The sequence below is a fragment of the Pseudophryne corroboree genome, chromosome 5 (assembly GCF_028390025.1).
Source record: "Pseudophryne corroboree isolate aPseCor3 chromosome 5, aPseCor3.hap2, whole genome shotgun sequence".
NCBI lineage: Eukaryota > Metazoa > Chordata > Amphibia > Anura > Myobatrachidae > Pseudophryne > Pseudophryne corroboree.
Window position 1 is genome coordinate 321,485,717 of NC_086448.1, and position 15,037 is coordinate 321,500,753.

The following is a 15,037-nucleotide window of genomic DNA, read 5'->3' on the forward strand; positions in this document are numbered from 1 at the left end:
ACAAGAGCTGCGAGGACGGGCGGCATTGTGACCGGCCTGGTCTTGCGCATGCTCTGTGGAAGCGCCTGACGCTGGAGAAGCTGAGGGCGGAAGTGCTGCCTGGCCTGCTCGCGACTCCCGGCAGCCGCGGGCAGCGGGAGCGGGGACGCCTCTCAGCAAATGTGATTTTTAAACAGCCAGTGCTTCGATGCGCTGCTGTGGGGGCTTTTTAACATATAAATAATGGAAATATAGTAGTATGTTGGTTGGTATGCTTTCACTCGGGACCGGAAGTGATGTCACTTCCGGTAATCTTGTGAGCATTTGAAGCAATCTTCCCCATTAAGAGGGGTATAAATAGAGGTCATAGTGGGCGTTTTCTGTATACACTCCTGAGGAAGTCCTGCAGTAAGCGACGGACGAAACGTGTTGAGTGACAGACCGATGGACTGAGATACTTTGATATCAGATAAGCTGTTTTAATCTTTTTTATGATAGGGGCAACTATTTACTTTAATTGTATATTATCAAATAAATGTTTTTTTAAACTTTATTACACTATGGTCGTTTTGCTTCTCATCTTTTGCATTTGGGCGATTATGAGAATTGAGGCTTTGGACATCTAAATGACCTTTACATCCGGGAAATAAATATCAGAACCGAGGATTGGGATCTCTAAACGCTGCATAAAGGTGGTTTAAGACCACTTATTATGGTGCACCTCCAACTTTTAGGGTGATTTCTTATTGGTGGAGGTTCATTACACTATCAGTATTGCACTAGGAGGCGTCTTTTTCACTTTTGTTTTTTAGATTTTATGAAGACCTGTTTGAACAGCGGGTCATCCTGAAAAAATACAGGGAAAGTGCTCTGAACAAAACAAATACACCACTAATTCTATAAATTGCTTGGAGGAAGGTTTTCTGTGCGCCAAATATCACCCCCTGGAGATTATATTATATTATATTATATTATATTATATATATATATATAGGCACAGGGCCAGACAGGTCTTTTGAGCATATATGTATATTTTTTTTTGAAGACATGTACAAAAGTATTTTCTGAGGATTTCCACATTTTTTAATATTCACCCTGATGTATTAATGAGGTCCACAGCAGATATGGAAGATACTATTTTCAATCTGCTTTTCACAGCAGTCCCCACAGAATAAGAAAATAATTGCAGAATGGAAAGAGAAAGATGATCTTTTAAATATTATTTTTCATCTGAATACCTAAAGAAGGAAAGACATGCCAGGAAATAGGCTATATAGCAATAGCCCTAAAACCCCATTAAACATTTAAAATCATGGAGAGGAACAGTAAATGACAGACCAGTGTATATTATATCTATGCACTCCATCCTAATCTGATCCGTGCCATAGGATTGGCAGATGGCAGAGTTTGTACTAATGTTTAAGAAAGGGGGACAATGGAAACCAGGAATTTATTGTGATGTGATGAGAACCCACCCTTAAATGGACACAAAGAGCAAATCTACTGTATATAATTCCACTTTAAGGCCAGACAAATTAGGCGTTGTGGCTAGGTGCTATTTTGTGTAGATAACAATCAACACAAAAAAAGAAGCGAAAAATCAACATAAAATGTTAATGTTGTAACATTGATAAATATGTATTAAAATCAGATTTTATCACTTATACTTTTATTTCTTTAATTCTGTAAAATGTAATTATTTCTTACTGTAAGACAGCTCATGAACTTGTAGTATTGTGCATATGTAACGTCCTTATTTAATTCACCTGTGTACGAAAAAAACCAATAAGGTAAAACCAATGATTTCATTGCTTCACAATTGCTAGACGAAAACATTCCACAATCTGAAGATAAGCAAGCATTCTGCTTACCAATGGGATGATATTTGTCATGTAAGGTATCCCAGACGAGACGACCATCTACCAGTGACATCAAAATCACATGACTTCCATTTGGTACATGTGTGTCCAAGTAATTCAGCTCCATCAAGACATTAGCCTTCAGCTTCTGAGGTGTAGTCATGTGTTTTAATGTATCTGGATGTCTAGGACACAGGTAAATAGGGTTATTTTTGCAATTCTTTCATGAATAAATAATGTGATCATCATTTTGCATGATTTGGGAGATGATGATGCTTGGAATAAATACATAGCAAGGCTAGTAGATGATAATGTCTGGGTTGGGTATGAAATCCCAGAAGTCAGGGTCCTGATAGTTAGAAGACAGACAGCAGGATCCCAATGGTCAGAATTTCAACAGATGGCTGTAAGTATATTTTATCCTACCCCAAATCTGAACTCTAACCCACCCCTACCCCTAACCTCCCCCTCCACAGCCTTAAACAGCCTTACCCTAACCCCCCCGCAGACTAATCATAACCCACCCCTCCTGCAGCCTAACACTAACCTCCCCCCTCCCGTAGCCCAACCCTAAACCACCCCTCCCACAATCTAACCTTAACCTCTCCCTCTCGCAACCTAACCCTAACATCCCCCTGCTGCAGCCTAACCCTAACCGCCCCCTATTACTCTTTCAGTCTATCTCAGGACTGGTCTGGAATAACACAGCCACAATAGAGGTTTGTTTTTGCTTGCTCTCATAAATTGGAAGCGGCTTAGCGTCTGGCAGTTAAAAGACCTTTGCCTCTTATTCCAGTATATTCAGCGGCGGATAGCAGTAGAATTCGCTGGTATATGGCAGTGAATATATGTATACATATACTCCACAGCAAAAATCAACCATTTTTGATCTTTCCAAGAACTTTATCATGTGGTGCATACTTGTCTACCCTCCCTGAAGCTACGAGAGACTCATGATTTTTGGGGTAGTCACCCACAGCCCTGGAAGGGTAGGTGGCTCTTCCACATCCTACTGCTTCCTACTGAAGCGACCAGGATGAAGATAAATGCTCTGCAAATGCAGTGAAGTTATGAAGGAGACGGGGCTAAAAGACACATATCGTATCATTTAGCCCCACCCCTTGCCCATGGACCCACACATCACAGGCCTTTCCCAATCTTGGCGGAGAGCCTAATGAAATGATTGTTCATTTTATAGGTGGAAATGAAGGGCTAGCTGGTGACAGACCATGGTAATAGACCACGGAATGTTCCCTTACTGGTGGCAGTGAAGTTATGTTATTACCTCTGAGTGTCAATGTGACCATATGCACAACCAGCGACTTTAGATTGACGTATCTGGGAGCCAGCTGGGTTTGACAGATAATTTTATATATATTAGCTTTCTTTTTCAGGACCAACTTTGTTATTCTAGTCATAATAGGCTCGATTCAAACAAGGGACAATTGAATAGCGGCTGGAAGGAGGTCCCTGAGCTATTCAATTCAGCACGCTGTTATGTTGGAGAATGCCGTTTCTCACATCTTAACATGGTGTTTAGTTGTGAGAACCAGCATTATCTGACATAAGTGCCTGGTGTGATGTGATTTCTTCCGCGTAGGGCAGAAAACAGCATCGTGCCAGTAGTTTTTGTCGGATCTCTCCAGGAGGGGTGTGAGAAGAAATCCTCAAGTCGGGCATAACATCACGCTGAATTGAACAGCTCCGCGACCTCCTTCCCGGTGTTAATCAATTTGCGCTGAATTGAATCCAATGTTTTTTACTCTGTTTTATAAGGATTGATGTATACAATAATAATTTTTATGAGACAAAAACATTGGAAATGTAAAATCAGCTGTGGCTATTAGCGGTACCAAGGCCATAGGCCACATCTTTACTTTGTTTTATGTGTCTGATTACTTGTTTAAATACTAATAACTGTCTAAAATCTACTACATATCTTACATTTTTATTTCATCATATAATAAGCCCTTCTACTAAATGTACTAATCTTCACTACAATCCTAAACCACCAAGTATATTTCAATAAACGCAAGCAACATCTCCACAAGCTTGTTTGAATAGCAATCCCATGAATATAATCTTTTTTAGAGCTAACCTTACGAAATCTTACGTACCATTGTGATTAAACAGTAAATGGTAAGGTCTATTCCATCTCACAGACCCAGCCCTCAACTGTGTACCCACATTTTATTTTTTATTTTTTTCTTCAAATAAATTTTTATTGAAGCATTGTACAAAGGTGACAATCAATATTCAAAGAGAAAGTACAGATATTGTGTTCATAAATGTGAAGGAACAAGTTCAAAAAGTAAGCAGTATCACTAGTCTTGTACATGTGAAACTGTCAGATACACAATACAGAGGTATTGATTTATAATCAAAGTAATACAATAGATTCGATAACGTAAAAAATAAAAATAAAATTAACATCAAACAAAACAAAAATATATGGGTAGTCTCTCCCCCGCCTCCCCCCTCCCCCCCATCAAGCCAAATTACCCTCACCTAGAAGGGGGGCGTGTCTAAGATTATAGGTGGGTCATTTTCTACCAGGCGCTGTAGATACCAAGTAGTATGTTTTAAACTAGAATATATTTGACCTCTCATTTCTACGGACAGTGTGGCAATATACGTTTCCCACATGTCAAAAAAGATTCCCACTTTTTTCTCCTTTTCCAAGGAAACCTCCACCCAGTCCATTCGGAATATATTAAAAAGTTTTGATTTAAATAGTGGCATAGTTGGCGGGGTAGTAGAAATCCACTCCTGGAGGATCGTTTTCTTAGCTGCCGCGCTGATAGCTATTAGTAAGCGTTTACAACCTGCAATGATCCTTGTTCCGGAAGGAATTATACCAAATATCGCCCAAGCTGCAGTGAAGGGTACATGGTTGACTAAGTAGGATTCAGCATATCGTTTGATTTGAAGCCAATACCCTCGAACTATAGGGCATGACCATAGACAGTGAAATAGGTCTGCCTGGGCTGCTCCACATCTGTAACAGTAGTGGGATGTGGATCTACCCATCAAAAAGCATCGATGAGGAGATAAATAAGCTCTGTGTAGGAGGTTTAGGAACATTTCCCTGTATATGGTGGAGGTGAGCGACCTGCAGGAGATCTCAAAGGCTTTCAGTAGATCCCGAATTGTAAGTTCAGGAAAGCTCTGAAGCCACCGAGCCATACCACTTTCAGCAGACCCATGGCTCAGATCCCCCCTGAAACATCTATAGTAAAATGAGATGGCCTTTTTCGTGATTGGTGGATTGGATAACAAAGAATCAATCTGGTTGTTCCAGTCTTTTTCTGAAAGGGAGTGGACTACCTGATCTATATAATGTTTCACCTGCAGGAAGGCCAGAGGGTAACCCCCGATCGAAGCACATTTCTCCCGTGCCTCGTCGAAAGTTAATGCTCTACGGTTAGTTCTGTCCGTCAGACAGCCTATATTTTGTATTCCCCCCATGCGCCAAATATTGAATGGATATGAAGCTCTACCTTGCTGGAAGCGTGGGTTATTAAGTATAGGCAAAAACAAGGACACATGTGATTGAATACCCTCTTGGTGTCTAACAATATACCAAATTTTTCTCGTGTTCCATAGCAGGGGATTGTTTTTTATCTGATCTGAAATCTCGTTATCTTGGAGATGAAGAAACGAAAGTAAATCGCCATTTTCCAGGAAGCCTCGTTCTAAAGAGGTATTGGCGTAAATTTCACTATCGTGCGTCCAGTCGGAGAGGTATCTGAACATTGCAGCCCTATTATACGACTGTATATCTGGAAATCCTATCCCTCCATTTATCTTGTCTTGTTGTAGTTTTAATAAGCTTATTTTGTGTCTTTTCTTTTTCCAAATAAACTGTCTAAAAAGCCTGTTCAGTGTCTGTATATCTTTTATAGTAATAAATAATGGAAGGGCCTGTATTAAATACATAATTCTAGGGAAGGTGACCATCTTAAGTAAAGAAGCCCTACCTAAATAGGACAAGGGCAAGTCTTTCCAACTCTCCAACTCATCTGAAACTATCTTAATAGCCGGTTTATAGTTTAATGAATATAAATTTGCCAGACGGCGAGGTATTTGTATTCCCAGGTAAGTAAAATCATCCCTGGCCCATGGCAACTCCATCTGCGTAAGAGCATGTGGGAAAGCATGGCGGGGGCCGAGATATAATGCAGTAGATTTAACCCTATTTACCATGAATCCCGAAATGTCCCCAAATATGTCTAGCATATCAAATATATGTGGTAAAGAGTCTTCAGGGTTAGCGACATACAATAAAATGTCGTCGGCGAATGGCGTTAATTTGATGGACTTAGTACCAATGCGGATACCCTGAAATATCCTATCCGCTTCTAATTTGCGAATAAGGGGGTCAATGGCTATATTAAAGAGCAGGGGGGACAGGGGGCATCCCTGTCTGGTTCCCCTATGCATCTCAATAGGGCCACTTACGAATCCATTAACAACGAGATTAGTTTGGGGAGAAGTATATAGGTACCTGACAAAATTAATAAAAGAAGGATTGAATCCTCTCATGTGAAGAACTGCAAACAGGTGTGGCCAGAGCACCGTATCGAAGGCCCGCGAGGTATCAAGACTCAACAGAGTATTATGATGTGAGTGGGAGTATGAGGACTCGGCAACCGCTGCTATGGCCGCTCTAATTCCATTAACCGACTGACGCCCTCTAACAAAACCCAATTGATGGGGAGTAAGTATGTCAGGTAAGATGCATTGGAGCCTATCCGCAAGGATCTTAGCAAAAAGTTTAGCGTCTGTATTAAGCAAACTAATAGGTCGATATGAATCAAGTAGTTTGTGATCTCTATTCGGCTTAGGGATCAAAATTGTGTGAGTCTGTGTGAAATAGGGAAATGGAGTATGATTAGACAAGAGATCATTAAAGAGTTCAGTTAGCACAGGGGCAAGCTGCTGTTGGAGAAGCTTATAATATTCATTCGAATAGCCATCGGGCCCTGGCGACTTATTTAGTTTTAGTTTCTGGATGGCATTCAAGACCTCAGGAACCGTTATAGCCCCCTCCAAAATCTCTTTTTGATCAGTTGTTAATGATGGAAGGATAATATCTTGCATGAATTCTGAGTGTGCAGCTTCGTTGAATGGAAGATCCGCATAGAGAGCAGTATAATGTTCCTCAAAGATCTTCACTATATCTTCCGTAGCCGTGATTACCTTATTATCAGACGTGGAGTTAATAGATGTAATATAGTGTCTTTTATGCCTAGGTCTAGACATGGTGGCCAACAGTTTACCCACTTTGTTTCCCCATCTATAGAACCTGTGCTTTGTGTATAAGAGATCTTTTTTCGCTTGGGCAAGCAAGTGAGAATCCAATAATTGTTTAGATTGTAAGTAATGTTCTCGATTATGTGGTGTTGGGTCATCAATGTACGCTCGAAACGATGTGGACAGTGCCTGTGATAAAGATTCGTATAGTTCAGTGGTCGCCCTTTTTTGCCTAATTACATACTCTGTAATATGGCCCCGTAAAACGACCTTGGACGCCCCCCAAAAGATGGTTGGAGTCTCCCAATGATCAATGTTATCATCTTGGTAGTTCATCCATTGATTTAACAAAAATTCCCTAAAGTTATCTGATTTATATAAATAGGCCGGAAAGCGCCAAGAGCCAGCAGGTCTCACCCCACCTGAGATCATTAAGGATATTGAGATTGGAGCATGGTCAGATATTAATATTGAATGAATATCTGTTTTTCGTAATTTTAGGGATCAAGCGATCAGAAATAAAAAAGGCGTCTATGCGAGATCAGGATTTGTGTGCAGCTGAGTAAAATGTAAAGGATTTATCAGTGGGGTTAAACAATCTCCAAACGTCAGTCAACCGCATAGTGGATTTAAATGCTTGGAATTGAGTCCAACTAGCCGGTACCCTAGAGACTAAAACAGGATGTCTATCAAGTATCGGGTCCTCAACAGCGTTAAAATCACCAGCTATTATCAGCGGGTAATTCGAGCGTTGTGCCAATACATTAGTCACCTGCCTCAAAAAATCGGAAGAAGCAACATTTGGCGCATAGAGGTTAGCCAAAGTGTATCTAGTTCCCCAAATGTCCGCGTCTACAATCAAATACCGTCCTTCAGGATCGGCTATCGTATTCAAAATAGAGTAATTTAAATTCTTGTTGAACAGCATCGCCACTCCTCTGACCTTCCTGCAAAAGTTAGCCGTTATGCAATCACCTATCCACTGCGCCTTCAAACCGCATCTTTCCCCCTCTACCCAATGAGTCTCCTGCAGGAAAATTACATCAGCTTTAAATTTCTTCAGATGAGTAACAGTTCTTTTACGCTTAATGGGGGAATTTAGACCCCCCGTGTTCCAGGAGACTATTTTTAAACTGCCCATAGATGAGGATGTAGGGATATTAGCGTGTTGTGTAGACATTTATCCAATGCCTTGTTTTGGCAATGACATTGTGTACATAGCATTAGTAGGATTGCTCATCCATCTGTCCCAGCAAGCAGATAGAGAGCACTTCATATCCCCCAGGGAGGGGGCCCCAGCCTTTCTCAAGACGAGAGAGAGGGGAGAGACAGACGGAGAGAGACACCCAAAACAAAAAACAAAATAAATACAATACTTCAAGCACCAATTTTCTAATTTTCCTTTCTCATTAAGCATACAAGTAAGTATCGCATCCATTGGCGACACTAACTAGGTTCATAGTTCAGAAATACACTGAAGCCATGGTAGGTATAAAGCATATAATCAGGCAATTGTAAATAAAATAATAATAACCATATATCCTGACAGAGTAGACCTTATGCGGCCATAGGAACTAAATGCTATTTTGTAATAGACATAAAGTTAATATAACAGGATGAGAGATTCACTAAGCATCCCAACAGTAGGCTGTATACCGACCTTGTGGTCCACAGCCTCCAACGCTGACTAGAGAGAGCCTATAAAGAGCCACTATTAACCTTTATAATAAATCAAAAATAACAGTAAGGCTATCAAGGCATTACAAAGGGTTGCTATGCTTATGCTAAAAATTATTTACCCTAAAAAGGCAAACAGGCTCCCTATCATTCATGATCCTGTGGTGAACGGGCTGGCGACCTATTACTCATGAGCTTTTCCTTAGCCTTGACTGGGTCATCAAAAATGATGGTCTGTCCATTGTCAATGACTCTAAGCTTTGCCGGGTATAGCAATGCAAAACGGCGATTGGTGTCATGCAGGTAGCGGCAAACTTCCGAGAACGCTTTCCTCTTTTGTGACACCGCTACAGAAAAATCTTGAAAAATCAAAATCTTATGGGAATTGACCATCAAAGATGGTACTCTACGGTAGTGAAAAAGAATTTTCTCCTTTGCCCTGTAATCCAAAAATTTAGCTATAACCGGCCTCGGGCCCCCCTTGCTGGCCGATTTTCAGGGCCCAGCCTATGAGCTTGTTCAATTTGCGGGTTAGCAAACTCTCCCTCCATACCAAGGGCTGCAGGGAGGTCCACTCCCAAGAAGTTTAACAACTGAGAGTTTGGTACGGATTCTGGGACCCCAATAAAGCGAAGGTTATTTCTTCTATGTCTATTCTCTAAATCGTCAATTTTGTCTTGCAAGGATTGTATAATTGTATCATGGGACTCGCCCTGTTGTTGTACAACATGGAGACCATCCTCCACGTCACTAGTACGCTGTTCTAAAGCAGACAAACGTGACGAGTGAGAATCTAGCCTAGCAAGCGTGGCATCCAGTTTCGTATTCATGTCATCTAGACGTTTGTCTATGAGGGGCATCATGATGTTCGACATTTCCCTAGCCATATCCGCAAGGGGCAGGGAGTCTACCGGGACAACCGCTATGGCGGTCCGCGAGGTCTGGTCCACCATGTCTGCAGAACCACTCGCAGGGGGGTTAGAGGTGTTTTTGTTGGCTTGTGATCTGTTTCGAACCATAGCGTTAGATGGTGAGGCGGCCACGGGAGTCGACTTCTCCAGAAATCTCTCCATGCCCTAGGGGCCCACCGTACACTATATCAATTGGACACCACAGTAATTAGAAGAATAATAGACAGTAGTCAGTGTATAGTGAGCAGAGAACAATTTGTCAGATCATGCGGGTAGATGCCCTTGTAGGAGAACAATTAAGGCTTCAATACATTTCCGAGTAGATGGAAATCATTCATCCATTAACCTCAGCATGTTTGTCATGCACATATGCAAACAATGGAGAAACATCAATCTTCAGTAAAGTCAGACACTAAATGTGAAAGAGGACACACAGAATGGGTCCCTAACTAGTGAGATAATGCACGGTAACCGTTCTAGCAAAATTATGAGCAAATGATTATAAGACCAGGAAAGAGATATAGTTACATTCACAGTGAACGGCAGTACTATGCACTTGCAATGTTATAGATGGTAGAAATAGCGTACAAATGAACTATCTTAATTATCTTGCTCTATTCCTTTCAGTAAAGTAGTAATAGCAACAAAAATATAAAGATGCAATCGTAAACTGTGTAGTCACAGAAAGGATGAAGCGGTTACCAAAATATAAAGCAAGCGAGCAAAGGAAACAGTCCCTTAGTCCCGTTTAAAGCAGCAATCACTTCTTACAGACTTGAAGGCATCTGTAGACGGCTCAAAATAACAAAGAAGTGTTAGGGGTAGTAACAGGAGAAGGATACCACGGAGGGGGGGGGGAGGTAGGAGGTAAAAAAAATAAAATAAAAATGGGGTAGGGATAGAACAAGTGGTGGGGAGGAATAACAGAATCGGGAGACCTGAAACAGAAGGGTATTAATAAAGAGAGCGGGGGGGTAATAACAGACAGTGTTAGTAGCTGCTGGGGTAACCCGGGGTTATATAAATTTTGTTGTGTAGGAGAGTGGCATACACAAGTCTCTTGCGCTATGTCCTCAGGTAATAGGTGACCTTGCAGGATTGTCGTCTGGAGGGACTGACAGAGTACCGAAATCAAATTGGCTGCCAGCAGTCAGCGCTTCTGGTGCACAGTACAGGGAGCCAGATCTAACACACCGTAGCCTGCAGCCAAAAGGAATCCACTTGGCAGGGTGAATCCCGATGTCCACCTCCCCACAAACACCTCCGCAACCACTCCAGCCCTGGCCCAATGACACGGCCGTCACAATGGCTCCACCACCGCAATAGATCTTTCTGGGAGCGACCACGGAGATCCGACAGGCAGGAAGCCAGCCCCAGGGTTGTGCCACAGGCGGAGTCCCGCCGCGCACCGCCAGATGACGGGGAGCTCCGGGGCCATCACCGGAAGGCAGGCGGGCGACTTCACCTCGGGCGGCCTCCAGCTGCGCAGCACTCCTAGCCCCCGGCGGCTCCAGGGAGATGTCAGCAGGCCGGCGCCTCCGCAGAGATCAGCAGACGCACACTCCAGGTCTTCAATAACGGCACTGCAGACTCGTCCACCACGATCGATGACCTCACAGGCAGTCCGGCAGCAACCCGAAGCCCCAGCAAGTAGGTAAGAATAGTCTCACAGCGGGAACGATCAACGAGGTCGACAGCATCCCAGGCCCACGCTCCTTTTCGCGCCAAGTCTCTCGGCGGTCATCCACGCCACCCTCAAGTGGCTTAACTCCGGCGGATTCTCTCCCCCTCAGCTGGAAAATATATTTAAGCAGGTCACCTAAACTCCAGCCACCTTTTGAGTCACAAAACTGTCCCAAAGTGGCCAGAGGGACGGATAAATCAGGCTTAATGTCCAGGCTCTACACAGGAGGATCACTAAAATGCGGCCATGTTCAATGCCCCGCCCACTGGAACTCTCCACATTTTATTTTTTAATGTACAGCCAAACACAATGAAACACTTAAAAAAATTTTTAAAATTCAGTTTAATCAAAATGTGAAATTACATTAAAAAAACCCTCAATAAATATTAATTGAGCAGATGATAGACATGATTCAGATGATGTTTTTGTGCAAACCTAAAACTGCTTAACAAATTAACAGATATGTCATTAGCAGGAGAAAAAAAAACACAGTTATGTTTATAAACCCTTGCTACCACGTAAGGGCAATCCAGATGTTCTTTAAAAAAAAAAAAATGTTGACTACAACACTACAGCAAGGGCTATAAATATGAACAGATTTTTAAAAACCTGTATCAAACACTTTACTTTTTTTTAATGTTTGCAGTGATATTTATTTTGACTTAGTAATTTTTCATATTTCACTAAAATATAATTATTCCGTTACATCTCAAAGCTTCAGTGATTTGGATTAGTATCCACTGTTAGAAAGCTTAAAAGAAGTACGTATAAGATTATATATGTACTATTATTCAACAACCGCCAAGCGGGACTTATGCATAAGAACTGTTGGGCTCTTTGTTATGTATTACATAACATACACTATATATAATGTACTAATTATTTCCTGCTGTTGAGTTTAACCAAATTATTTACCCTTTGTGAAAACTACTTATGTATATGCTTTGTTGTATGTTTATGTTTTGCTTTGTGTGTGCCAATATACTGTTGGATCGTTTTCTTCCTTTTATGCTTTTATTATGGGACTCAATTTTGTTTTCTTGTTATTGTTAAAATGGGATGCAGTTAATACCGATGCCGGAATGCTGACAACCAGCAATGCCGACAGCCAGAAACCTGGCGAACAGGGGCTATTTCCACTTGTGGGTGTCCACCCTCGTGGGTGTCCACGATACCCATAGAGTGGGAATACAACCTGTGGTGAGCTCAGAGAGCCACCGAGCCCGCAGTGTGACAAGCGCAGCAAGCTCGCAAGGGGACTCTTTGCACTCGCCACGCTGCCGGCATACTGGCGGCCGGGATGCCAGTGTCATTATACTGATGGTCAGCATTCCGAACACCTGTAAATCATACTGATCCCATTAAAATGTAAACATAATGAAGCCCTACAAATATCTGTACAAACATTCCTGTCCCATATAAATAAATATAATATAAATATACTTATTTTTTTTCCATCTTTGAGACTTACGGATTGCAGACATCATTGCCAATCAATGCATAAAAAACAACCACAGGTTTATCCAACTGTTGATTTCTTGCCAAGCTGAAAGGTAAAAGTGACAGGTAAAATCCTTGGTCAAAGATGGTAAATTCTTAAACTTACACTGAGAGAAGGTTTATACAGTAGTACAAAGACTTGCTGATTGTCTATTTATATATGGTGAGCACAAGAATAACGTCTCCTATAGTATGTTCTTGCACAATGAGGTATACAATAAAACACAAACAAACTGAAAAAAATAAGTCAACAGGAGGAACTGCACAGCACTGCATGATCTGGATGTGGGTGATACTACTCGTTAACTCATCGCCCCAAATGTAGTGACACGTAGCTTTTAGATTTTTCCAAATTGTGGGCTATTACATTTGTACTGGCCATTAAACATACCAGAAAATACTATAGTGGACCCCAAAGTGAAGTGGGTCGTTATTGCATGTTTGATAGAAGAAAGAAAATGGAAACAACGTAATGTCCTCTAATAGTATTATTGACCAAGTAAGTCATATTGTAGAGTTTTTATGGTATAAAATGTATGTGCTGCTTCAAAAATTATTATTTAGTTTTAACCATGCTGATGCTGCAGTACTAGATTTACTGGTGGCACCGCCTGATGATGCATGTCACAGACAGACACTGCTGTACATTTATGCAAGCAGGGGCGGATCCAGAAGAAAATGATAGGGGGGGCACCATGGAAGGGGCAAGTACATTTGCGTGCGGCTTCGGTGCATGTGAGGTGGCGCTTCTTATACAATGCCCACAGTTGTAGCGCTCATTATGCAATGTCCACTGTACTGGTAGTGCCCCTTATATAGACCCCATAGTAGTGGTGCCCCTTATGCAATGCCCGTATTGCCCCCAGTAGTAATGTTGCCTGTAGTAATTCCCCCAGTCATTTAGCGCCCTAGTAGTTATGCCCCCAGTGGTAATGCCCCTGCAGTTATGACCCCAGTAGTTTACCCCTCGCCCCCTTTAGTGTAGCCTCCCAGTGGTAATGCCCCCAGTAGTTTGCCTGCTTGTAGTTTAGCCACCAGTAGTAATGCCCCCCTGTAGTTTGCCCCATTGTAGTTTAGCCCCTGTAGTTATGCCCCCCTTGTAGTTTAGCCCCCAGAAGTAAGGCCCCCAGTAGTTTGGCCCCTGTAGTTATCCCCCAGTAGTTTGGCCCCTAAAGTTATGCCCCCAGTAGTTTGGCCCCCCTGTAGTTTAGCCCCCAAGTAGTAATGCCCCTGTAGTTAAGCCGCCAGTAGTAATGCCCCTGTAGTTATGCCGCCAGTAGTAATGCCCTCCTGTAGTATGCCCCCAGTAGTTAGCCCCTTTGTAGTTGGCCCCCAGTAATAATGTCCCCCAGTAGTTTGCCCCCAGTAGATACCCCCCAGTAATAATGTCCCCCAGTAGTTTGCCCCCAGTAGATGCCCTCCAGTAATAATGTCCCCCAGTAGTTTGCCCCCAGTAGATGCCCCCCAGTAATAATGTCTTCCAGTAGTTTGCCCCCAGTAGTAATGCCCCCTAGGAGTTTGCCCCCAATAGATGCCCCCCAGTAATAATGCCCCCAGTAGATGGCCCCCAGTAAAAATGTCCCCAGTAGCTGCCCCCAGTAGTAATGCTCCCAATAGATGACCCCCCAGTAGTAATGCCCCCAGTAGATGCCCCCCAGTAATAATGCCCCCAGTAGTTTGCCCCCAGAAGTAATGGCCCTTGTTGATGCCCCCCAGTAGTAATGTCCCTCCGTAGTTTGCCCCCAGTAGATGCCCCCGCTGCACTAAGGAAGAAAAAAAACATCATACTTACCGAGCCCCGTTCCCGCATCCAGACCGCTGCAGTCCTCCTCTTGGCATCCGCTCCTCAGCACTATGAGAGAGACGTCATGTCGGACGTCTCTCCCATAGCGCACACTGCACAGTGACAGCGCCGGAAGTCGGAGCTCAGCACTGAGCTCCTGCGTCCAGCTGCCGCTGTGCAGGGAGACGGGCGCCCGCTGGTAACACAATCTCAGCGGGCGCCCGTCATCTCCCTGTGTGGTGCCAGGAGGGGACGGAGGACGGAGGCCACAAATGACAGGGGGGGGGGGGCCCACGGGCCTGAGTGCCCCCCCCCCCCCCCCCTGGATCCGCCACTGTATGCAAGTGCAATATAAAATAAAAAGTATTCAATATATCTGACAATTCTG

General features: G+C 42.9%; 1 protein-coding gene across 2 annotated transcripts in view; it reads right to left on the reverse strand.

The window, feature by feature from the left end:
* AOAH (acyloxyacyl hydrolase) overlaps window positions 1–15,037 on the reverse strand; it is a 439,135-nt gene that overhangs the window by 46,034 nt on the left and 378,064 nt on the right. For both annotated transcript variants that reach the window (XM_063922510.1, XM_063922509.1), the window contains 3 exons: window positions 12,838–12,912; window positions 1,851–2,023; window positions 1,687–1,745 (listed from right to left, as the gene is read on the reverse strand). In XM_063922510.1, the coding sequence (XP_063778580.1) occupies window positions 1,687–1,745; window positions 1,851–2,023; window positions 12,838–12,912 (307 nt within the window). The remainder of the gene's footprint in view (window positions 1–1,686; window positions 1,746–1,850; window positions 2,024–12,837; window positions 12,913–15,037) is intronic.